The sequence below is a fragment of the Coregonus lavaretus genome, assembly GCF_964263955.1.
Source record: "Coregonus lavaretus genome assembly, chromosome: 20".
NCBI lineage: Eukaryota > Metazoa > Chordata > Actinopteri > Salmoniformes > Salmonidae > Coregonus > Coregonus lavaretus.
The window spans coordinates 35860844-35888369 of NC_140007.1; the positions used below are offsets into that span (position 1 = coordinate 35860844).

At 40.5% G+C, this 27526-nt stretch overlaps 1 protein-coding gene across 1 annotated transcript in view; it reads right to left on the minus strand.

Moving 5' to 3' along the window:
* Positions 1-24798, minus strand: part of LOC311148011 (teashirt homolog 2-like) — a 71552-nt gene extending 46754 nt beyond the window's left edge. Inside the window, exon 1 of the mRNA XM_084184890.1 lies at positions 24514-24798. Within this exon, the coding sequence (XP_084041016.1) occupies positions 24514-24553 (40 nt within the window). The 5' untranslated portion in view covers positions 24554-24798. The remainder of the gene's footprint in view (positions 1-24513) is intronic.
* Positions 24799-27526: the final 2728 nt, after the last annotated feature.

The following is a 27526-nucleotide window of genomic DNA, read 5'->3' on the forward strand; positions in this document are numbered from 1 at the left end:
ATCACTCAGACAGCAACATCCTTTCGCCATCAGAGGGGCCCCTAAAGGGGGAGGGGATATTTATGAGCAGCGCGTTCACACACACACGCCCCATGCGGCTGCGATTCCGCTCATATACTACCGTCTGGACTGTGGGATGGAGCCATATAGTTCATCTCCCCCATCCCAGAGTCAGACCCCTGGGAGACCTGCAGGTTGGACCTGATACACGAAGCAAACGTATGTCTCACAGCCCACCACATGTCAATCTGATCAGAATATGTAGTTAGAATGTCTGACAAGAATTTGTTTGGTGGTTATCGAGAATTTGTTTCATCGTTATCATTGACAATGCTTTACAAAAGTTGCAACTATGTATCCTGTCTCTCTGTTTTCAAAGGATCCAGCTATACAGATGTCAGATCTTAATTTGATCACCCTGTTGCAGGCGAACTTTCCTGCAAAGCATGACATTTTTGTTTACTTGTATATTTGAGGTTTAAAAAGGTTTCTAAAGTTTGTAATTTTCACTTCCACTTTCCCTTAAGACAAATGTATCAACCGCTACAAAAATGTCCATTAATTATAATCCACATAATAATTTACATTTCCTGTTGCTGTAGGATTATTTTCCTGCTGTAGCAAACTGGCTAAAATGAAGATCCTACATCTGTATGTGTACACCACTATTACATGAAATGATAAACCAATAAAATAACCAACTTAGTGTGATTAGTTTATCATCTTTTTCCATCTTAAATTGAATTTCCCAGTGTACACACTGTCAATCTGTAGTGTCAGCTATGTAGTGTAATTTTCAACTCCAGCCTACAACATGCACAAACACAATGTTTATGTATTTTTGTGGGGAGGGGTACATTTGTTTGTCTTTAGTTTTAAAATATATTGATGTATAAGTCTGTAATGTCTCTGTTAATGTTTTAAATGTATGTAAATTGTAAAGCCTTTTTGTCTGTAATGTATTTTTCATTATGTGTCGGACCCCAGGAAGACCAGCTGTCGCCATTGGCGTCGGCTAATGGGGATCCTAATAAAAATCATACAATTATTGCTATTTTCTCCCTCTCCTCCTACTAAAAGACAGAATGTATAAAGCTTTGCATTCATATTCACACCCAGGTCACATTATAGGAGCCAGTGTTGAGTTAAGACCTTGATTGCTTTATGGCTAGCCCTCAAACCGTCAGCTATAGCAGCCCTGTATGTCTCTCTGTCTGTCTGTCTGTATCCCTCTGTTTGGTTTCTGGGAAATCCAGGCCCTGCAGTAATCTTTCCCTGCTAGCCTTTAATAAACCACAGGCCGCTTCATTAGCCTGCACTCACAAAGTGATTGATTGCTGCCAGTCACAGAAACCCCATCCTACCTCTCCTCTCCCTCAACCCACAAAGTGAGCCACCTTTTCAGCTACCACCCATCATACTATTAAAGGAGAGTATTCACAGGGAGCCAGAGAGGGGAGTGGCATCAGCTCTCTAACATGGGCAATGTAACAGTGTTCCTTTTGTTCAAACGCTTGGGTCAAAATCAATTTATGGGATGTGTTATACAGCCTCTGTATATTAGATTTGTTATGAGTTCACATTAACGTTTTGGAACATGAGTAAAGATGAGAACATTATCCAATGAGAGGGTTCAACAATGAGTTGTTCATTCTACCACTGTACATTGCATTTTAGTTACACTGTTTATAAACACTGCATATTTATTTATATACTGGATTCTTGACATAGCTCACTCTAATATACTGTCTTTACTGCTGTACATATCATTCTTAGTATATCTTGTGGAAATTAATCCGTGTATATACCTAAAGATTGCATTTGGATTACTGTTACAGTGCTACTTGGGTTGTTAATTCGATTCATTCCAACATTTCTTGATTTCGTTTTATTTTATATATATTTGTAGATTATTTGTGTACTTGTTTGACATTTTACTGCATTGTTAGAAGCTAGTAACTTAAGTATCTCGCCGCACCCGCTAAAACATCTGCTAAACTGTCTACGCGACCAATAATCTTTGTTTTGATTTGAATAAAAAAGACGATTGAAAATGCATCATGATTGAAAAAGAACCTGTTGGCTTTAGTAGGGAACGTTTTTGTAGATGACATTTAAATAAATGGTGTTTTTGCTTTATAGCTCAACAACAACTCATACGTAATGATCTCATTGGTAATTCTAATTAATCTCCATATTATAGTAGTCCTTGGCACAAATTCTTATTTTGTATGTGTAAAGTAAAGTAATTAATTCCTGATTATTATTATTTTTTTGTGGTGCTGTTCTTACGTTCTACATTTTAGTCATTTAGCAGACGCTCTTGTCCAGAGCGACGTACAGTAGTGAGTGCATACATTTTCATATTTTATTTGTACTGGTCCCCCGTGGAAATCGAACCCACAACCCTGGCGTTACAAGGGCCATGCTTTACCAACTGAGCCACACGTTTGCCTTTTTAGTCTGGGGTACTAAAAGGCAAACATGAAACATAATACAAGCCAACTCAATAAATGTTAATGGCTCTTTCCACCAATTCATTACCTTTCGAGAAGTGCAAGTTGGTGAAAAAAAAACGTTTGATTTCACCTAATTTTAACATTCTTTTATAAAGAGCACATTAACAAGTTTTCCCATCTCAAGAGGTTAAATAAAAAAATATACTATTGTAAGTGCTGTAACAGGGTTGACAATTTCTTCTTAAAATCAGCCATTAATCAATCCCCTTGTGACAGGGGGAATGGAATCTTGTTATGTGCAACAGGGAGTGGCAATTGAATGCAACCTTCACAACAACAAAGAAATTGTTAAAACATTTCTAGCCTGTCTATGTATAACAGCGTTTTGCTCAACCCGCTCAGTTTTCCACCAAAAACACCAGAAAATTGCCAAAGAGTAGAACCACCTCACCTGCTTTTACTCTATGATTTGACTATTAGATGTTCAATGTGTCTTTTGAAAAAAATATTGTAAAATGAATAGTTTCAATATTAAAATGAGAGTTCAGTTCACGTAACAGGGTTGACCTTAAAATGCGGGACAGATGTAAATGAATCCCTAATCATATGAAATAAATAATCATCTTCAGAAATGACCGTCAAAGCAACAAAATAACTAGGGTTTTACAATGATGGTGAAACTTTGGGATTAAGTGAGTTCAAAATTCCTAGAAGTGACACAGGGTTAACAGAGGGACATGTCAAAATGCGGAATTTTGGCACTTTAGCAAGCTTTCAGATTTATTGCATTCTCCATGTGGTCAATATTAAAGGGAACTTCACTGAATATAACAAGCTTTTAAAATTCAATACTGGTGCACAATTTCTACTTTAAATGTCAAAGGCACTCTAAAATTACCAACAATGGTGAAAACAAGGTAATGCTAGCAGACACACCACCACAATAACCAAGGGCTGCAACTACAGTAATGTACTAGAGGACCAGGAAACTGGAACACAATTTCTGACACTATTACATCAGTAATAGAATATACGGTAGGAATGGGTAATAATATGGTGATTTTTCATCCTTCTATCTTGTATTGTACTGAAGTACCGTTTCAAATCTTCACTTTGGTAATATCTCAAATGTATGGGCCATGCGATGCTTCGCAATAGTGCTCAATAGAGGAATAGAGAGATACTTAGGGTTAAGGTGCTAGATGGTGTTCAGCTGCAGTAATAAAGTCAGTAATATCACCATCTCGCTCTCCTCTCCCAAGAATTGCTATAAACCCAATTTTGAAAATTGCACCCATATCTTTGTGGGAGACAGTTGGCTCATCTTGGTGACAGTGCAAACTTTTAAGGTGAATTATGCCAGTGTCATTCAGAGGAGTTTACCAGAGCAGGTCAATTACTCACAGGCCGGAATCTCAGCCAGCCCAGTGCCTTACTGACGCCATAGCCAGCCTGCTGCCTGCTGCCCCTGCAGAGAGGGGACTTAAGATGGTGCACACAGTCACAGCCCAACAGAGCTCATATACAGTATATAGACTGCCCATACACCAATACAGCACATCTCTCTCTCTCATGTATAATTCCACAGTTATAAAGTACCGGTATGTGCAAATAAGATAATGAACAATGGTATATCTTGTGACCTTATTAGCAAGTGTACTCAGAAATATTTAGCAATTTATTTTGTTTCAGTTTCCATTTCGTTATCCACATTTGAATCGCACCACCTATTACAAGAAGAAGTGGGTGTCTTTACAGTAACTGTAGTTAAGGCCTAGCTACCATACAAGTTACGTTTCTGTTACTCAGATCGAAACACAAACGCACTGTTCCGTTCTCACTAGAATAAGCATAAACCTTCCTATGACTTTCTGTCATGAATAATGATCAATGTGGGCTGTTTGAAGACCGCAGACACATTCTGCTCAATGTGCCTGTAGGCAGGAGGGAGGCAGAGAGCACATTCCTGTCTGACTGAACAGAGCCGAGACAGAGACCCATCATGATCTGAGCCAGAGGTGGAGATCATCCTCTCAAAGCTAAAGGTGCAGCTGTTGTGTGTATGTATGTTTCTGGTTGACTTGGCAACCATACAGACTACAGCCTACAGAATCACAGAGCTATAGCTAAGCTACCCCGCCCAGGCCTGCATATGTAGAGAAGGAGGAAGGATACTTAATTGTGCTGATGATAGGGTGGAAGGTAGCCTAGTGGTTAAGAGCGTTGGGCTCACTAGGTGAAAAATATGTCAATGTGCCCTTGAGCAAGGCACTTAGCCCTAATTGCTCCCGTAAGTCGCTCTGGATAAGATGTAATGATACCGGAGTTTTGGATAAATAGGTAGATGCGTATGCTGTCTGTATCATATGGCATCATCAAAGTATGCCAGTAATTACAGAGTTGAGTTACATGACTGACTGACTGTTATTTTCATTACCATTCATTTCCTGAACGTCCTCAGTAAGAAAATAAATATACAGCCAGCAGTCTAATCATAGTTATTTATTTCAAATCTCTATATCATCGAACTCTAATAACTTTATTTAGAGGGTTTTCGGTTCAGGATGAGAAACATCTTTAAGATGACACAAAAGTGTACTAGTATATGAAGCAACTAAGATATGGATATCTGGGGTGATGAATGCCATTATTATTATTATTACTGTTTAAATCTGTAAAAACTATGCGGCACCCAACAAAGACTTCACTAACACTACACTCAGTAATCACAGATCCTAATATGGAGCTTTCCTTCTTCCTACCCTCTGACATGGCATGATGATCATGTGTAACAGTCTAGGGTCTAAATCAAATGGGAATGTATAAGATGAAAGTAGAAGCCTAAGTATTGTTGTCCATTACTTTACTCCAATTAGGGGAGGGGTGGTAGGGTTAGGGGAAATAATAAATTAGGAAAATATATTTAAGAAATATGAAAAAGAAAAATGTGAATGAGTGTGCAGGTTCGTGTTGTAATTAACGCATGCAGGAAATAAGAGCGGAGTGAAGAAACTAGCCTTGTATCATTTCCCCCAAATCAGAGGAGGAAATTAATATGGACGCCCTCCGGCAGGCGAGAGGGAGAGGGGGAAAGACATTCAGGGCCTGATAAGGTCCCTAAAGGATGCATCAGGACACTGCCGGAACCTTCTCAGCTGGGTCCATGCCAGAATGGGAGGGCTGCCATGGAGCATGTAGGGAACATGCAAAAAGAAACACATGTATGTATGCAAATACGCACAAACAAGTGCACAAACACATGTTCGTATACAAACACACACATGCCACTGACACAATGTATAAGGACTGCCATTGCCTATGTTCAGTAGAGAACAAACACAATACAAAACAACAAACATAAGGATAAGAGTTTTTCTAAGACAATGTATAGCAGCTGTTGTTTTGGCCATAGTACATGTGTCCTGACAGCTGCATGCGTCTCTTTGATTGACAAGGTAAGAGAGTGGACAGGACCGGAAGTCATGAGTCATAACACAGCGCTTCTGGATTCGCCCCTTTCGTGTTTCAGCAAATGGAAGTGGCAGCAAACAGGGGTAGGGGTTCAGGTTCAAAGGTGTTCTGAAGGGGGAGGGGGTGTTGTCAAAATCCGAGGGAAATGCACTTAACATTGTTTACAAACACAAAGTCAGATCTATATAAACTACATCAAATGTGTTCCCAAACCCCTTCACTCCTTGACTAATATAGGCGCTAAATAGACGTCAGAAATGAATGTGCTTACATCCTCCATATATCTGATATACAGTTTCACGTATCAAACAGCCGATCACAAAGTCCCCTTTTTCAAATTGAATCAACCCCTGTCACTAAGCCTTGTTCAGCCAGCCTTACAGGGCCATGGATGAATGCATATATTGTACTGAGACATGCAATGATTGTTGTTGGGTACATACAGAATTGAAAAAGTCTGGCTCAATTCAAAACAATGGTATAGGAGCAGACAGTTTGGATGTATGTTTCCAGTAGATATTAAGGGATATGCAGTACCCTGTCCAGCTGAGAAAGAGCCTGTCCAGTGTTGATGTCATGGCTCTGGGCAATGTGCTTTGATCTGTGTGTGACCTCTGTTACGTTGTCGTGGAGATGATCTTCCCACGGGCAACGGTTACCAAAGAGAGCTCTGGTCATGTCACTCACAGACTCACAGACAGAGGATTGCTGTGGCTTATTATGGCCAAGGAGACGACTGGCTCATGGTTCACTCCCAACATGATCACTTTCACCACCAGACACAATGGCTTCCCTCTTACCCAAACAGTACACCACAGACTGTCATGGAGAAAATGGCTGTGATCTACTGCACAAAATTACATGAGGGGACTGTGAGATAATTCAAATAAAATCAAATTGTATTTGTCACATGCTTCGTAAACAACAGGTGTAGTCTAACAGTGAAATGCTTACTTACAGGTCCTTTTCCAACAATGCAGAGTTAAAGATAAAAAAATAGAAATATAAACTATTGAACTTTGATCAAAACAAAAAGGAAATGCTGAGTCAGCATGTTTTTTAGGATATGAGAGGGAGGGGAAAAAATATTGTTTTTTACAGTTAAAATGGCTTTTGGACTCGTTTTAACACTCCATCTGAATTTGTAGACTTCCCACCAGTACCTGATCACGTCACTGTTATCTCAATATTATTGATATTTCCCTTTTCCACATTTTATTGAAACACACTAAGGGACAAATAAATATGTACACTGTACATTCAGGGAACAACAGCGGAAACGCCTGAGAACATCAAGGTCTGGTTTCCACAGAAATGCATATTGTCGTTATCCCGCAGAATTAATTTGACTACAGTATGATGTGGAACAGGATCCTGCTAACCGTTAATGACTCCCTCTGGCAATGTAATGGCAGGTATTAGACTGCTGATCCCACAAAGCCCTGCCTCCCTGGCCTACACACACACACACCAGGGTTTCCGTTAAGAAAATGTGGCGCTCCGAACATTTCAAATACAATTTTATTTGTCACATGCGCCGAATACAACAGGTGTAGACCTTACATTGAAATGCTTACTTACAAGCCCTTAAACCAACAATGCAATTTTAACAATGAATACCAAATAAATACCAAAAAAACATTAAATTCACACACACACACACACACACACACACACACACACAATGCAAATAGTCTGGGTAGCCATTTGATTAGATGCTCAGGAGTCTTATGGCTTGGGGGTAGAAGCTGTTAAGAAGCCTCTTGTACCTAGACTTGGCGCTCCGGTACCGCTTGACGTGCGGTAGCAGAGAGAACAGTATATGACTAGGGTGGCTGGAGTCAATTTATAGGGCCTTCCTCTGACACCGCCTGGTATAGAAGTCCTGGATGGCAGGAAGCCATAATTTAGATTATGGTATTAATATTAACAGAACATGCAAGTCGAGGGAGCAACAATGTGCGGTCCTTCTTACCAAATTCTGATGTGCACTTTGAAGATGTTAGAATAACTTTCCAAATGTACTTTTCCTCAGCCAACAAGACGAGTAACGAACAGCAAAGTCACTAGCCTACAGTGAGGGAAAAAAGTATTTGATCCCCTGCTGATTTTGTACGTTTACCCACTGACAAAGAAATGATCAGTCTATAATTTTAATGGTAGGTTTATTTGAACAGTGAGAGACAGAATAACAACAAATAAATCCAGAAAAACGCATGTCAAAAATGTTATAATTGATTTGCATTTTAATGAGGGAAATAAGTATTTGACCCCCTCTCAATCAGAAAGATTTCTGGCTCCCAGGTGTCTTTTATACAGGTAACGAGCTGAGATTAGGATCACACTCTTAAAGGGAGTGCTCCTAATCTCAGTTTGTTACCTGTATAAAAGACACCTGTCCACAGAAGCAATCAATCAATCAGATTCCAAACTCTCCACCATGGCCAAGACCAAAGAGCTCTCCAAGGATGTCAGGGACAAGATTGTAGACCTACACAAGGCTGGAATGGGCTACAAGACCATCGACAAGCAGCTTGGTGAGAAGGTGACAACAGTTGGTGCGATTATTCGCAAATGGAAGAAACACAAAATACCTGTCATACTCCCTCGGCCTGGGGCTCCATGCAAGATCTCACCTCGTGGAGTTGCAATGTTCATGAGAACGGTGAGGAATCAGCCCAGAACTACACAGGAGGATCTTGTCAATGATCTCAAGGCAGCTGGGACCAGAGTCACCAAGAAAACAATTGGTAACACACTACGCTGTGAAGGACTGAAATCCTGCAGCGCCCGCAAGGTCCCCCTGCTCAACAAAGCACATATACAGGGCCATCTGAAGTTTGCCAATGAACATCTGAATGATTCAGAGGAGAATTGGGTGAAAGTGTTGTGGTCAGATGAGACCAAAATCGAGCTCTTTGGCATTAACTCAACTCGCCGTGTTTGGAGGAGGAGGAATGCTGCCTATGACCCCAAGAACACCATCCCCACCGTCAAACATGGAGGTGGAAACATTATGCTTTGGGGGTGTTTTTCAGGACATCTTCACCGCATCAAAGGGACGATGGACGGGGCCATGTACCGTCAAATCTTGGGTGAGAACCTCGTTCCCTCAGCCAGGGCATTGAAAATGGGTCGTGGATGGGTATTCCAGCATGACAATGACCCAAAACACACGGCCAAGGCAACAAAGGAGTGGCTCAAGAAGAAGCACATTAAGGTCTTGGAGTGGCCTAGCCAGTCTCCAGACCTTAATCCCATAGAAAATCTGTGGAGGGAGCTGAAGGTTCGAGTTGCCAAACGTCAGCCTCGAAACCTTAATGACTTGGAGAAGAGTGTGATCCTAATCTCAGCTCGTTACCTGTATAAAAGACACCTGGCAGCCAGAAATCTTTCTGATTGAGAGGGGGTCAAATACTTATTTCCCTCATTAAAATGCAAATCAATTTATAACATTTTTGACATGCATTTTTCTGGATTTTGTTGTTGTTGATCTGTCTCTCACTGTTCAAATAAACCTACCATTAAAATTATAGACTGATCATGTCTTTGTCAGTGGGCAAACGTACAAAATCAGCAGGGGATCAAATACTTTTTTCCCTCACTGTATGTCAATCTACTATCCCCCATAGTAGAAAAGTTTACCTATTCTATTAGTCAGCTTGTTGAGAAATAAATAGCCTATTCCCAACAGACTCTGGGACAGTTGTGGGACGATAGATCCCAAATTCATACTACCAGTAGGCCTGGGCTACATAAAAAAACAACTAGCATGGGTTGCTAGTATGACTAAAATTGTGCCTTTGGCTACTGGACAATGAAAGAAAGTTCGGGGAGGTGTTGTATATGGCCAATAGACCACGGCTAAGGGCTGTTCTTATGCACGACGCAACGCGGAGTGCCTGGATACAGCCCTTAGCTGTGGTATATTGGCCATATATCACAAACCCCTGGTGCCTTATTGCTATTATAAACTGGTTACCAACATAATTAGAGTAGTAAAAAGACATCTTCTGTCATACCCGTGGTATACGGTCTGATATATCACGTATGTCAGCCAATCAGCATTCAGGGCTCGAACCACCCAGTTTATAATATTAAAAAATTGCCTCCACGGATGTGGTCTGATTTTGGCGAGGCTACTTTGAAGCAAGGTAGGATATGCCTCATAATATGTAGTAAAACATTCAAGTTTCAAACAATGAAGTATATGTTTTCAAAATGCATACTACCTCCAGCTCATTGCAAAGTGGTGTGTGATGCACTGATGAAGCCTGCCTTCTGTTGCCTATGTGTTCTGTTTGAGATGCGGCAGCAGCTCTTGCGCTGTCTGACAGATTTTCTGCTCAAAGGCTATGTACAGTGGGGATTTTGCAGGTTTTCCTACTTACAAAGCATGTAGAGGTCTGGAATTTTTATCATAGGTACACTTCAACTGTGAGAGACAGAATCTAAAACAAAAATCCAGAAAATCACATTGTATGATTTTTAAGTAATTAATTTGCATTTTATTGCATGACATAAGTATTTGATCACCTACCAACCAGTAAGAATTCCGGCTCTCACAGACCTGTTAGTTTTTCTTTAAGAAGCGCTCCTGTTCTCCACTCATTACCTGTATTAACTGCACCTGTTTGAACTCGTTACCTGTATAAAAGACACCTGTCCACACACTCAATCAAACAGACTCCAACCTCTCCACAATGGCCAAGACCAGAGAGCTGTGCAAGGACATCAGGGATAAAATTGTAGACCTGCACAAGGCTGGGATGGGCTACAGGACAATAGGCAAGCAGCTTGGTGAGAAGGCAACAACTGTTGGCGCAATTATTAGAACATTGAAGAAGTTCAAGATGACGGTCAATCACCCTCGGTCTGGGGCTCCATGCAAGATCTCATCTCGTGGGGCATCAATGATCATGAGGAAGGTGTGGGATCAGCCCAGAACTACACGGCAGGACCTGGTCCATGACCTGAAGAGAGCTGGGACCACAGTCTCAAAGAAAACCATTAGTAACACACTACGCCGTCATGGATTAAAATCCTGCAGCGCACGCAAGGTCCCCTTGCTCAAGCCAGCGCATGTCCAGGCCCATCTGAAGTTTGCCAATGACCATCTGAATGATCTAGAGGAGGAATGGGAGAAGGTCATGTGGTCTGATGAGACAAAAATAGAGCTTTTTGGTCTAAACTCCACTCGCCGTGTTTGGAGGAAGAAGAAGGATGAGTACAACCCCAAGAACACCATCCCAACCGTGAAGCATGGAGGTGGAAACATCATTCTTTGGGGATGCTTTTCTGCAAAGGGGACAGGACGACTGCACCGTATTGAGGGGAGGATGGTTGGGGCCATGTATCGCGAGATCTTGGCCAACAACCTCCTTCCCTCAGTAAGAGCATTGAAGATGGGTCGTGGCTGGGTCTTCCAGCATGACAACGACCCGAAACACACAGCCAGGGCAACTAAGGAGTGGCTCCGTAAGAAGCATCTCAAGGTCCTGGAGTGGCCTAGCCAGTCTCCAGTCCTGAACCCAATAGAAAATCTTTGGAGGGAGCTGAAAGTCCGTATTGCCCAGCGACAGCCCCGAAACCTGAAGGATCTGGAGAAGGTCTGTATGGAGGAGTGGGCCAAAATCCCTGCTGCAGTGTGTGCAAACCTGGTCAAGACCTACAGAAAACGTATGATCTCTGTAATTGCAAACAAAGGTTTCTGTACCAAATATTAAGTTCTGCTTTTCTGATGTATCAAATACGTATGTCATGCAATAAAATGCAAATTAATTACTTAATCATACAATGTGATTTTCTGGATTTTTGTTATAGATTCCGTCTCTCACAGTTGAAGTGTACCTATGATAAAAAATTACAGACCTCTACATGCTTTGTAAGTAGGAAAACCTGCAAAATCGGCAGTGTATCAAATACTTGTTCTCCCCACTATATCTGTATGCTGTACGAGTGTGATAAATAAGATACATAACGAATATACTATGTACACCATTTTAATTCCACTAAATTATGCAAATGTACCTATAGACCGATAAGCATGACCAGTCAAATGTATTTCCATCGACTGGTATTTCCTGCAAAGAATAGACTAAAAAGCATTATTTCGCAAAAGGAGTTTTTCTTCTTCTCCCAGACAGTTGGCTGGCACCAATTGTATTTATCGCCCAAAAAAAAAAAATCCTGACACACACACAAACACAAAATTGGCCATCATCAGATCATCCCTTTTCAATAGAAATCCCTACCTTTTTAACCAACAACATTTCTTTGGAAAAAGTTGCCTGGGTGTTCTTTAGAATTGTATGGAAATGCCAGAAACGCATTTGTCCAATCCGTCATGAAACATATGCGGTCTCCTAAATCTCGTCTGTGACATCATCACAGCATCCAACAACCAAGTGAACCTTTCATGATTAGTCATGTCACTTCATACAGGAAGCCTTTGGCATCATGTTTTCTTTCACTAGGATACACTTGGCCCACAATTAGATTTAGCCCTTTCCTGTACAAAGCCCTCCCTGTCTACTATTAATCATGTGAGGACAAAATTATTGAGCTTTAAATCCATCTCTTTCGGAAATCCCCCCCTTTCATGATCTTAAAAATGGTGAAAGGACTCCATTTGAATTGTGTGGTTTAATCAGATGTCTGCAATTTGAGATCCTACATGGGCCAAGTACTGGAATCTGCAATGAATAATGTTCTTATGTACAGGATGATTCGAGTTCATGGTCAAGAAGAAAAAAAAGTGGCCTAAGAAATGGATTCAATTTTGAAAATATTTGTGTAGCCTACTGGTCTTCATACACAGACTATCTATGCCCTGTTCATCGATCTATCTATTTGTGTTACCACCAGACTATAACAATGTTAGAAAATATCTAATGAGTAACTGGCTATCATACATTTCCTGGTATATTTAGCGGAATTAGTGAATCTTCATGGTGTTAAAAAAATGCAGCAGAATCATTATTTATTTGGTTTGCCCGCATTCATTTTCTTTCCCTAAATTATACCATTCGTCATCCGCTCATTACAAGGACAGACAATTTTGAAACAATTTCAATTGCCTTTTATTGCTAGCTTAGATGATACAGGATGCATATTTTTCATAACTCTGTCTACTATTGACTCTGTTATTGTAGCTAAGATGATACATTGTGCCCTGCATGAATAAATGCAATAATTGAAAATGATTCACATTTTGGGTTGCATGCAAACTGTCCTGTTACTGTATATACAGTACGTAGTTGTTGTGCATGTTGAGTTTCCAAGGTAACACTGTTCCAGTGGAATAACCTATATGTAATAACAAAGTAACAGGCTATTACAAGATATGACATACAACAAGACATCGCATACTACAAGATATGACATACAACAAGACATGACATACTACAAGACATGACATACTACAAGACATGACATACAACAAGACATGACATACAACAAGACATCACATACTACAAGACATGACATACTACAAGACATGACATACTACAAGACATGACATACTACAAGACATGACATACAACAAGACATGACATACAACAAGATATCGCATACTACAAGATATGACATACTACAAGACATGACATACTACAAGACATGACATACAACAAGACATGACATACAACAAGACATCACATACTACAAGATATGACATACTACAAGACATGACATACTACAAGATACAAGATACTACAAGACATGACATACTACAAGACATGACATACTACAAAACATGACATATTACAAAACATTATATACTACAATATATTAAATACATATTATGAACTCATGCAATAATTGTCTAAGATGCTCAATCATTTGTATAGTTCTGTATTTTCTTGGAAAATGAAAATAACAGCGGTAAGTACTAATAGGCACGTACAGCGCATTCGGAAAGTATTCAGACCCCTTGACGTTTTCCACTTTGTTACATTACAGCCTTATTCTACAATTGATTACATTGTTGTTTTCCTCATCAATCTACACACAATACCCCATAATGACAAAGCAAAAAAAGTTGTTTCCATTTTTTGCAAATTTATTTATTCACATTTGCATAAGTATTCAGACCCTTTACTCAGTAGTTTGTTGAAGCACCTTTGGCAGCGATTACAGCCTTGGGTCTTCTTGGGTATGACGCTACAAGCTTGACACACCTGTATTTCAGGAGTTTCTCCCATTCTTCTCTGCAGATCCTCTCAAGCTCTGTCAGGTTGGATGGGGAGCGTTGCTGCACAGCCATTTTCAGGTCTCTCCAGAGATGTTCGATTGGGTTCAAGTCTGGGCTCTGGCTGTGCCAATCAAGGACATTCAGAGACTTGCATTGTCTTGGCTGTGTGCTTAGGGTCGTTGTGCTGTTGGAAGGTGAACCTTCGCCCCCAGTCTGAGGTCCTGAGCAGGTTTTCATCAAGGATCTTTCTGTACTTTGCTCCGTTCATCTTTCCCTCAATCCTAACTAGTCTCCCAGTCCCTGCCGCTGAAAAACATCCCCACAGCATGATGCTCACAGCACCATGCTTCACCGTAGGGATGGTGCCAGGTTTCCTCCAGACGTGACGCTTGGCATTCAGGCCAGAGTTCAATCTTGGTTTCATCAGACCAGAGAATCTTGTTTCTCATGGTCTGGGAGTCCTTTAGGTGTTTTTTGGCAAACTCCAAGCAGGCTGTCATGTGCCTTTTACTGAAGAGTGGCTTCCGTCTGGCCACTCAACCATAAAGGCCTGATTGGTGGAGTGCTGCAGAGATGGTTGTCCTTCTGGAAGGTTCTCCCATCTCCACAGAGGAACTCTAGAGCACTGTCAGAGTGACCATCGGGTTCTTGGTCACCTCCCTGACCTAGGCCCTTCTCCCCCGATTGCTCAGTTTGGCCGGGCGGCCAGCTCTAGGAAGAGTCTTGGTGGTTCCAAACTTCTCCCATTTAAGAATGATGGAGGCCACTGTGTTCTTGGGAACCTTCAATTCTGCAGACATTTTGTGGTACCCTTCCCCAGATCTGTGCCTCGACACAATCCTGTCTCGGAGCTCTACAGACAATTCCTTCGACCTCATGGCTTTGTGCTTGCTCTGACATGCACTGTCAACTGTGGGACCATATATAGACAGGGGTGTGCCTTTCCAAATCATGTCCAATCAATTGAATTTACCACAGGTGGACTCCAATCAAGTTGTAGAAACATCTCAAGGATGATCAATGGAAACAGGATGCACCTGAGCTCAATTTCAAGTCTCATAGCAAAAGGTCTGAATACTTATGTAAATAAAGGTATTTCTGTTTTTTATTTTTAATACATATGCAAACATTTCTAAAAACCTGTTTTCACTTTGTCATTATAGGGTATTGTGTGTAGATTGATAAGGGAAAAATTTAATTTAATCAAATTTTTTAATAAGGCTGTAACTGTGGAAAATTTGGAAAAAGGCAAGGGGTCAAAATAATTTCCAAATGCACTCTAACTAACATATAACTGTTACTTGTTACCTAGTACCTGGTAAAAAGTCATTAAAACAGGTTATTCCGTTCACTGATTTACTTATAAATTTTACGTACCAGAGTAAACTAAGACATACAATAATATGTTCTCTTGAATCCTCTTAATCAAGTTGCAAGCACAGCAGAATTATTCTATATTCAACACGGACACCTAAGCTGTCAGTGCTATTTAATGAGATTCAATTAAGATGTTCGTTTCAAAAGACTGGCTCAGCACATGCAGGCAAATAACTCAAGGCTTGAAATGCACACCAATGGAAAGTGAAGAGCAAAATAGCATACTACATTTACTGTATTGAATTTTAGGAATATTGTACAGTATGAATGTTTATTGTAATATGTTAGAGGCCCATCAACTGACATTATATACTGAAGCTACCATAGGAAAATGGTTTGAAATGGCCAAAATCAGAAGAAACCGATATACGGTTCTGTTTAGTCCATTGATTGATCAATGAATTGATTGATTGTCAAATACAGTAATGACATTGAAAATAACATTTTTCTTTGCCCACTTTATATTCCTGATTGGTTGTATACTAAGAGGTTCATGTACAAGCATCATTCTTCTAGACACCAAATGTGATTGAATTGGTGAAAAATGTTCTATTGTAAAAGCCTCCGTTTGACCCCAGTCTAGAGAATGGAGAGCATAGGCCAGGGATATCAGCTTTTTGGTTCCAGGTAGAACCCTTTTGCTTCCAGGTAAAACCCTTTTGAGTTCCTTGTAGAATCCTTTGCACAGAGGGTTCTACATGGAACCCAAAAAGGTTCTACCTGAACCCAAAAAGGATTCTACCTGGAACCAAAAAGGGTTCTTCAGAGAGTGTATGCTAAATGTGAACAACATTTAAAATGCAAATTGAACTGCCTTTTGACCTCTAGGAACAGCAGAGAGCCACAGTATAGAGTCAGTTTACCTTTGTAATTGTTACAGATCACACCATTAGCACAATATTGTCCTAGCTCCTGCTACTGTAGACAGTAAGTGCTAAGAGTTAATTTGCATAATACATCTTAATTGAAGCCCATTAAGGATTTGATTAGAAGCAAATCAGATTAATGTTTTCACTGTGTTTTGGATTTGTTTAGCATTCAGTAGTGCTGAGCAATTAACCGAAATGTCGGTTATTTTTCGTTTTTAAAACAACTAATTATTTTTCTTTTATATTTTTCTTTTCTTTTTTCTTTTTTTAGAGTGTAGATCAGCTTTAATATTGCAGATAGATTGTAACTTCCATCAATGTAATTGTCTGCATCACTTCCAATCCCCCATATGTTTTTTTCTCTCGCATATATATATATATATATACAGTGAGGGAAAAAAGTATTTGATCCCCTGCATTTTAATGATGGAAATAAGTATTTGACCCCCTCTCAATCAGAAAGATTTCTGGCTCCCAGGTGTCTTTTATACAGGTAACGAGATGAGATCGGTGAGGAATCAGCCCAGAACTACATGGGAGGATCTTGTCAATGATCTCAAGGCAGCTGGGACCATAGGCACCAAGAAAACAATTGGTAACACACTACGCCGTGAAGGACTGAAATCCTGCAGCGCCCGCAAGGTCCCCCTGCTCAAGAAAGCACATATACATGGCCATCTGAAGTTTGCCAATGAACATCTGAATGATTCAGAGGAGAACTGGGTGAAAGTGTTGTGGTCAGATGAGACCAAAATCGAACTCTTTGGCATCAACTCAACTCGCCGTGTTTGGAGGAGGAGGAATGCTGCCTATGACCCCAAGAACACCATCCCCACCGTCAAACATGGAGGTGGAAACATTATGCTTTGGGGGTGTTTTTCTGCTAAGGGGACAGGACAACTTCACTGCATCAAAGGGACGATGGACGGGGCCATGTACCGTCAAATCTTGGGTGAGAACCTCCTTCCCTCAGCCAGGGCATTGAAAATGGGTCGTGGATGGGTATTCCAGCATGACAATGACCCAAAACACACGGCCAAGGCAACAAAGGAGTGGCTCAAGAAGAAGCACATTAAGGTCCTGGAGTGGCCTAGCCAGTCTCCAGACCTTAATCCCATAGAAAATCTGTGGAGGGAGCTGAAGGTTCGAGTTGCCAAACATCAGCCTCGAAACCTTAATGACTTGGAGAAGATCTGCAAAGAGGAGTGGGACAAAATCCCTCCTGAGATGTGTGCAAACCTGGTGGCCATCCACAAAAAACGTCTGATCTCTGTGATTGCCAACAAGGGTTTTGCCTCCAAGTACTAAGTAATGTTTTGCAGAGGGGTCAAATACTTATTTCCCTCATTAAAATGCAAATCAATTTATAACATTTTTGACATGCGTTTTTCTGGATTTTTGTTTTGTTATTCTGTCTCTCACTGTTCAAATAAACCTACCATTAAAATGATAGACTGATCATTTCTTTGTCAGTGGGCAAACGTACAAAATCAGCAGGGGATCAAATACTTTTTTCCCTCACTGTATATGTCTAAACAAAAGACTCCACTATGCAAGTAACTATTTCAATAGAATATTTATGATGTCACTGCGACAACTGTCGATAGACGTAGCTGGTAAATTCGCTCTGGCTATTTACTCCGATTTCAGAGCACTCTCGTCTGAGTGTGCCAGAGCGCAGAATAACTGACGAATTTACGAACGCTCAACACCCGTTGAATGTGGCCGGTGTCAGTAAACGTTGGCAAAAAAAGCGTAATTAAATTGTTGCCAGCAGCACAGTTGCAGTCACCAACGCTCTGGATAACATAAAAACAGCCTAACCAGCTCTGCTAGGGCGAGTAAAATGGTCAGAGTGAGCTGTTCTCTCATTTGTGTCTGGAAGTAGCTAGTAAGCTTGCCAATGTTAGCCTGTTAGCTTGGGTGCTTGACTGCTGTTGTTAGGTCAGAACACTCGGATCAACCCTACTTTTCGGCCAGAGCGTCCAGTGTGCGCTCTGAGAGCGAAGCGCTCTGAATTTTACGAACGGCCATTCTGACAACGCTCTGAGTTTATCAACGCCCAGAGCACACTCTGGCACTCCAGATAAAATTTACGAACACACCCGTAGTATAAACCAGCCTTTAGTCTTGAAATCTTTGGTTGTTTAGTACATAGTCTCACATGTGAATCCTTAAAGAGCTGGGTGGGGCTAAAGCTTAAAAGGGTGTGAACGATGCTGAATGGGTGTAGACAAAGAAGAGCTCTCCAGTAGGTACCAAAACATTCAAGGGCCATTTTGTCAAAAGTGAGGTTACATGTTTAACAACTTTCAAAGCATAATTACTTTCCCATTGTTCCTCAACTGTAGTCTACAATATACCATTTTCTAGCTCTGAGTCTCTACTTTTATCCAATGTAAAAAACACAATTTCAAATTTTGCTACATAAGACCGAATCGAGCCGGTCGGTCACATATGTCCAAAACGTAGGTCTACAACTATACATTTCAGTCAACAATTCTCAGGTAGTCCTATTCATTCATGTGTTGGAGTAAACTGTGTTTGATAAGGTGATGTACAGCGTAAACGTGCTTAATGCTTACTTATAAGAATGCAGTGTGCTTGGCAAGTGGACAACCTCCACTGTCCGTGTAGCTCAGTTGGTAGAGCATGGCGTTTGCAACGCCAGGGTTGTGGGTTCGATTCCCACGGGGGGCCAGTATGAAAAATGTATGCACTCACTAACTGTAAGTCGCTCTGGATAAGAGCGTCTGCTAAATGACTCAAATGTAAAATGTAAATATACAAACGTCCTTCATACAGCAGGACCAGAGTGTTATTACATTATCTCTACTAGCCCTTTCCCATTTTCATCCTCAAAGTACATTTAGATGAACTGCCCTTACTCTTCAGTCTTTTCCCCATTTCGGTGTTTAAACCATTGTATCTGGTACCTGGACAAAGCACCGTGCTGTGGCATAATTTCCTTTATACTTGAGATTTAGCCTGCTTACAATAAACTCTCAATATTCTAGTTATTGTCTGCCTTAATGAGGAAATAATATAACAATAAATACTTTTTCTGCTGCGATGATCACATGGACACATGATCCACATGAATCACCCAGCCCAACGGCATATCAAATTGTGTAATTTGCCTGGAAACTAGCGCAGGTCTCAGAGGGAATGCAAGGTGAATGAGCAGTTGCAGGCTGCAGTTGTGTTGTGACTGAGGAGGTACGGTGCAACACTGCACAGGCAGTCAGGCACTCACCTTGAGACCAATCATAACAGTCTGTTTTCCACACAGGACAGGAGCTGGAGGGAGGAGAGATCACTACGCTGGAGGGCACAGGAGTCTCTGTTCTTATCACCTAGACAGTGCGCCCCCCTGCTGACTCCCTCTCAGACTATTACCTATCCACACCTGCCGTCACCTCACCTCACTGCAATGAGATCTCTATAGCTCAGCTGGTAGAGCATGGTGCTTGCAATGCCAAGATTGTGGGTTCGATTCCCGCTGGGTCCACCCATACGAAAAATGTATGCACACATGACTGTAAGTCGCTTTGGATAAAAACATTTGCTAAATGTCATTTCTTATTATTAGATCACACAACACACCCCATATTACTCTTACACCAAATATGAGGACAACCCAATAGGAGAGCAAAACTAAGCCATCAAGACCTTCGACAAAGTCACTTTTTGGTACAAAACACAATAATTAGCAAAGGTTGTAATCTTCTACAGAAAAATAGGCCAGATAATTTAACACTTCTTTATTTGGATGTGCCCTTTCCTTTCATCTTATGTCACTCAAATCAAACTGCTGAATTGGACTTCCTTTTCTTTTTACCTAAACTATGAAAAACAACATCTGCCTTGATGATAAGATGTTTCCAGAAAAAAAAAAAAACTTTCAGCTAGCCAATCCCCACAAGCTACTGTCTCTCACTTATTGGCACTGCAACACTTAAAGCCTTTGTCTGTTGTCCAATGTTTCTTGTTAAAAGCAAATTGGGCTAACGGTTTGAGGCACAGCTAGAGCTATTTAGTCAATTTATAAATACAAACCACTCATAGGGTTGCATGTGTCTGCAACATATGAAACCAAAACACACATTTCATAAATGCTTTGCGATATTCCATCCCATATTCCTTAACGTTTTCTAATATTTTCACAATTGCATAATGTGACTTAAATCTAAAGGTTTAGTGTGTTCTGCAGTGTGCCAGGAAGGAATTGTCACTTTACGTTACCCTTACGTTCAATGAATGATGAGCAAATGTAATACTGTAACTGGCCTTTACTTGAATGTCTGTAGCCTCAAACCAAATGTCCCATAAATGAATGGGCTGTAGCTGAGGATATTCTCTTTATTACACCTTCAAAATCACATTTTCACTGAGGGATAGGCCTACTACATCTTTTTTTTTTTTTTTATGAAAAAAAGAATCCTTGCATCTCTTATTTCAATAGCCCTCTCTCCTTGTTCCCTTCCACACATCATTAAACATATTATTATAACATGACTGTCAGCCCGTGTCTCTCTTCGCTCCATTCTTGCTCTGCCAGGTAATCAATTTGTCGTCACTCTCTGTAACCCCAGTAAAATCATCAAGCGAAATGAGTTACAGCTGCAAAGAGCCTTCGAGAATACAGAGGGAAACAAGCGAGTGAGAGAAATGACAACACAGCCCAGGAATATTCAGCCGCCTGGTAGCACATCCCAGGTCTTGAAGATGAAATATTAATGCACAATTTGTTTATCTGCAGGCCAACATCTCTCTGGTGCCGAGCTGTTAATTTTCTATCGGCACAGACAACGGATCAGTCAGTCATGAACTCTTCACAACCATTACAGGTAGACATTTTGATTAAGTATTCCTAATGTAGTGGATAGGAAAGAATGGAAACACTCTGCCTGCCAACTTCTGATTGACCATTAAGCCACTGATGAATGAGCCTGTCAAAGAGGAGACAATTACCTCAACAATGAAGAAACTCTTCAGGAAGGCTTATTTCTCTATAGGGCTGGCACATTTACCAGATTACAGGCGAGGCAGCTGAGAGCGTTTAAAGAGATTTTAGGCATCTTCTCAAAAGTTCCCAGGATAATAGTGGGTTGGGGAGAAAGAAAATGGCTTTTTCTGAGTGGAATGTGGTACAAAAATATTTCGTGTGTGAATAATAATAATACATACAGTACCAGTCAAAAGTTTGGACACAACTACTCATTCAAGGGTTTTTCCTTTCTTTTTACTATTTTCTACAATGTAGAATAATAGTGAAGACATCAAAACTATGAAATAATACATATGGAATCATGTAGTAACCAAAAAAGTGTTAAATCAAAATATATTTTATATTTGAGATTCTTCAAATAGCCACCCTTTGCCTTGATGAAAGCTTTGCACACTCTTGGCATTCTCTCAACCAGCTTCACCTGGAATGCTTTTCCAACAGTCTTGAAGGAGTTCCCACATATGCTGAGCACTTGTTGGCTGCTTATCCTTCACTCTGCGGTCCAACACATCCCAAACCATCTCAATTGGTTTGAGGTCAGGTGATTTGGAAGGCCAGGATATCTGATGTAGCACACCATCACTATCCTTCTTGGTCAAATAGCCCTTACACAGCCTGGAGGTGTGTTGGGTCATTGTCCTGTTGAAAAAAAGTCCCACTAAGTGCAAACCAGATGGGATGGCGTATTGCTGCAGAATGCAGTGGTAGCCATGCTGGTTAAGTGTGACTTGAATTCTAAATAAATCACAGACAGTAAATTAAAATAAATCAACACCATCACACTCCTCCTCCATGCTTCACAGTGGGAACCACACATGCGGAGATCATACGTTCACCTACTCTGCGTCTCACAAAGACACGGCGGTTGGAACCAAAAATCTCAACTTTTGAGGAAAGGACAGATTTCCACCGGTCTAATGTCCATTGCTTGTGTTTCTTGGCCCAAGCAAGTCTCTTCTTCTAATTGGTGTCCTTTAGTAGTGGTTTCTTTGCAGCAATTCGACCATGAAGGCCTGATTCACGCAGTCTCCTCTGAACAGTTGATGTTCAGATGTGTCGGTTACTTGAAATCTGTGAAGCATTTATTTGGGCTGAAATTTCTGAGGTGCAGTTAACTCTAATGAACTTATCCTCTGCAGCAGAGGTAACTCTGGGTCTTCCTTTCCTGTGGTGGTCCTCATGAGAGCCAGTTTCATCATAGTGCATGATGGTTTTTGTGACTGCATTTGAAGAAACTTTCAAAGTTCTTGACATTTTCTGGATTGACTGACCTTTATGTCTTAAAGTAATGATGGACTGTAATTTCTCTTTGCTTATTTGAGCTGTTCTTGCCATAATATGGACTTGGTCTTTTACTAAATAGGGCTATCTTCTGTATACCCCCCCTACCTTGTCACAACACAACTGATAAGCTCAAACATATTAAGAAGGAAAGAAATTCCACAAATTAACTTTTAACAAGGCACACCTGTTAATTGAAATGTAATCCAGGTGACTACCCTATGAAGCTGGTTGAGAAAATGCCAAGAGTGTGCAAAGCTTTCATCAAGACAAAGGGTGGCAATTTGAAGAATCTCAAATATAAAATATATGTTGATTTAACACTTTTTTGGTTACTACATGATTCCATATGTGTTATTTCATAGTTTTGATATCTGCACTATTATTCTACAATGTAGAAAATAGTAAAAATAAAGAAAAACCCTTGAATGAGTAGGTGTGTCCAAACTTTTGACTTGTGCTGTATAAGGATGAGTGTGTGTGTTTGGGGGTGTTTGTGTGTGTGTGTCCATACACTTGACTGTGTGTCTATTAGATAAGGGTTTCATTATCTTAAGCGGCTATAAAGATCTGCCATTATTGGCAGAGAACAATCACCATCTGGTGCCTAAATCCGCAACCATAATAAGCAGTGATAACTTCTAAACCCACTGAACAGCATGCAGCTACCCCCACTGACAATACACTTTATCAACTCATTCATATCCATCATCTCAATTATTTTGAGTCCCTATTTTAATAACGCCACTGGTCTATTACAATGGTGGAAACACTATCAAGAACAAGGTCAAGGTTAATCATACAGGTGACTTATATGGCCTGAATTACTGAGAATTAACACCAATTATTTAGCAGAGTGAGGTAACAAAGGATGAAAGAAGGAGTAGGACAGCCTGATGCTTTTGACTTAGTTGGTTTTGATCTATCTGGCTTAAGTAACCCGATTTGTTAACACTAAAATGAGTTGGTCACCATAACAAACACAGTATTGGCACACTGATGACCCCTAACACTACAGTACTATACCACTATTGGTCATGACATGAAGAAAGGCCACACTGAGAACATATGCTTAAGTACACACACACCAAAAACTACGGGCAACACAAACTCTAACCTTATTTGAAAGATGTGCATGTATTTTTCCTGATGACCCCTAACACCTACAGTAGGCAACAGAGTTTGGTCTACGCTTGTGTTTATATTTTGCACCTTCCACTGTAGATGATGTAGGCCTACTGTATGTATTCAGTTTACTGAATCCACATGAGTGACAGCCAGGTATAACTATTTACATTTCATTTGCATTACACTGTTACAGTGATTGTCTCAGGTGTTCTCCATCTAGGTGAAAAAACGTGTATATGAACATTATAAACACTGTACACACACCAAAAAGTGTTGTCGTTGAGAACATTAAAATATTTCCCCTCTCTCTCAAGTTCAACTGTTTCAGACAGCCTACCAGAAGCACACATCTGAAATATCATTTTAAGCACGTCTTAATTGTTTATGGCAATACACGTCACTTTTGCTTTCTAGTAAAACTATTTTTTAATAACTTGGACTAAATTACAAACCCTAAAGTAGACTAATTCAATGAAATGACCAACACATATGTGCGCATAATAGCCTATATATATCTCTCTCTCGTTCAAAAACGGAAAACTTTAACTTATTATTACAAAAAGACTCGAGTATCATATTTGAATAAGTTGCACCTTTGTCATCTGGTATTACTGTCACTTTGATATTCGCTTTGAGCCAGTAAAGAGGCTACTGATACGATATCAATTTGATAAGAATAACATATAATATTGTTCAAGACCAATATAGGTGTGAATGTCCTCTTACCCGCAGCCCTTTTCGGCGCCTGCTGTTTCCTCCTTGGCATTTTTGAACTCGTAGTTCACGTAGCTCACTCTGCTCAGGTGAAATCAGTATGCGGTCTAGTAAGATAGTCCATGCAGCGCGAGCGACTCTTTATTTAGAGTAGCCTACTTCTCTCCTCTTACTCTAAAATCCAGAGTCAGAAAACGTTGCCTGTGCAATGCAGATGTCAAAGCTGTTATTCTTCTTTCACCGTTCCTAGATCATCTAGGGCGGACTGTCTTCTCCTTTTCTTTCCGTTTCGGTCCACCAAAGCCATAGGACGACGTCCGTCAGATCGATAGGTAAAACGTTTGGGTAATGGTAGGCTTATATATCACGCACGGAGCAGGCAGGGTGAGGCGATGCCAGCAAACATCGATCCATAGAACAAACGGAACATTAAAATCTCCTCCCTCTTCGCCTGGACTTCATGATAGCAGTGAGACATTTGGTCGTCACTAGCCACACAGTCATAATTATGTCTATACCCCGCCCCTTTCTAAACACACTGCTTATGCCTAACCCTAACCTTAAAGTAAGACCAAAAAGCTATTGTATTTTATTGGCAATTTTCACTTCGTGGCTATGTAAGCTAGTGGAAACCAGACATTTGTTACACTCAATAACTTATTAAAGGGACAGGAGCCAGAGAAAACGCCAGGATATTGCCTGCCGAAACTGTAAAAAGGTAGTAGCTGTCATTGATTTAAGTTCCCTTTTGTTTTTACAATGGTTTGCTGAGATGTTGGAAGAAAGAAAGAGGCATTTCAAAACTTAAATTATTTCCAAACATCGTAAATGCTATATTTTGAGGTTATGGAGCTGTATAAGAAGTATACAACACCTGTGTATGTCTTTATAATCTGTGATTCAGCCTTGCGCAGCATCATGTTCATCAACCTCACATTCACCCTCACAAAAACATGTTTTGTGCTGTAAAGGTGTGTGCCCTAATATTTTTGAAATATCTTGTACAGTGATAATTATGTCTAAACCCTGCCCATTTCTACAATTTCTGTTTGAGAATTGCGATGCTGAAGGATAACTTGACCAACTGCTTCACCAGAAATGTCCTCACTAGATTATTGAGATAAGTAGGTACCTGTATGTTTAGACAAAGTGTGTTCCTATGACATAGAGAAGCTACTCATGACATAATCAGAAACTAGGTTTAGGTAATATGATGGATGATTTTGGTGGTCCTCACAGTGCAACATGATCTCACAAACTTGACACAACACCCCTTTAGGAGAAACTGGTTTGCCCTGGCCAGTCCATCCCTACATTATAAATGGCTTCATAATAATATTCCATCATCCCATTTATGTTGATATCAGTCATTTTGCCCACAATGCCAGCAACCTCCCCTGAACTCAGCCTGAACCGGAGTGATCAATCACGGCTTAGATCCAATCCCAGTCATACCTGTCTGACAGCTTTTAACACCCACCCCGGCACCTACTACCATACCCTGTTCAATGGCACTTAAATATTGTCTTGCCCATTCACCCTCTGAATGGCACACATACACAATCCATGTCTCAATTGTCTCAAAGCTTAAAAATCCTTCTTTCACCTGTCTCCTTCCCTTCATCTACACAGATTGAAGTGAATTTAACAAGTGACATCAATAAGGGATCATAGCTTTTACCTGGATTCACCTGGTCAGTCTATGTCATGGAAAGAGCAGGTGTGCCAAGTCTAGGTCCAAAAGACTTCTCAACAGCTTCTACCCCCAAGCCATAACATTTACATTTACATTTTAGTCATTTAGCAGACACTCTTATCCAGAGCAACTTACAGGAGCAATTAGGGTTAAGTGCCTTGCTCAAGGGCACATCGACAGATTTTTCACCTAGTCGGCTCGGGGATTAGAACCAGCGACCTTTCGGTTACTGGCACAACGCTCTTACCCACTAAGCTACCTGCCGCCATAAGACTCCTGAACAGCTAATCATGGCTACCCGGACTATTTGCACTGCCCCCCCACCCCATCCTTTTTACGCTGCTGCTACTCTGTTAATTATTTATGCATAGTCACTTTAACTCTACCCACATGTACATATTACTTCAACTACCTCAACTAGCCGGTGCCCCCACACATTGACTCTGCACCGAATCCCCCCTGTATATATAGCCTCCCTACTGTTATTTTATTTTACTTCTGCTCTTTTTTTCTCAACACTTTTTTGTTGTTGTTTTATTTAACTTTTTTATTAAAAATAAATGCACTGTTGGTTAAGGGCTGTAAGTAAGCATTTCACTGTAATGTCTGCACCTGTTGTATTCGGCGCATGTGGCCAATAAAATTTGATTTGATTTGATTTGTTCCTAATGTTTTGTACACACAGTATATTGCTAGTAGTCGCTATAGTACGATTTCACATCTTTTTGTCAAACATTTCAGTTTTACATTGCTGCTTATGGATTTTCCACCATATAGCTGATGATCCACCACCATAACATATGCTAACAAACCTGTTTTAGTGGGATTATTTTTCTAACTGTAGACACTTGTGGCTTCAAGCTTCCATAATTTTCCGTGTTGCAGCAATTAAATGCATTGTGTTGCCTGCATGCTGAGAAGGCTGTAAACAAAGACACATTGATGTGTGTACACTTAGTTTTAACTATGTCTGTCTGAGGATATCAAAGCCCCGACATTATAGAATAAAATCACATATTTGTTAGCAGAATTTTAATTGCAGATGATGTTGCTCACATGTACTCATTCAATGATGAAACATGTAGTCGATGTTCGCTAAACACAAGAAAGGCACAAACATGCACTTCGACATTAATCAGTGTGATGCGTGATTTGAAGGAGTCAGAAGCAGGAGGGTAAATCACAGTATACAGAGTTTATTCCGTAATCCAGCGTAACCAGTCCAGTGTGCAAAACAGGCGCACTGAAACAATGCAACATGCACATGGGGAAAATAACCCGGCAATACAAAATACTGAGCTCAACCGAGCTACTAATCCTCACAATGAA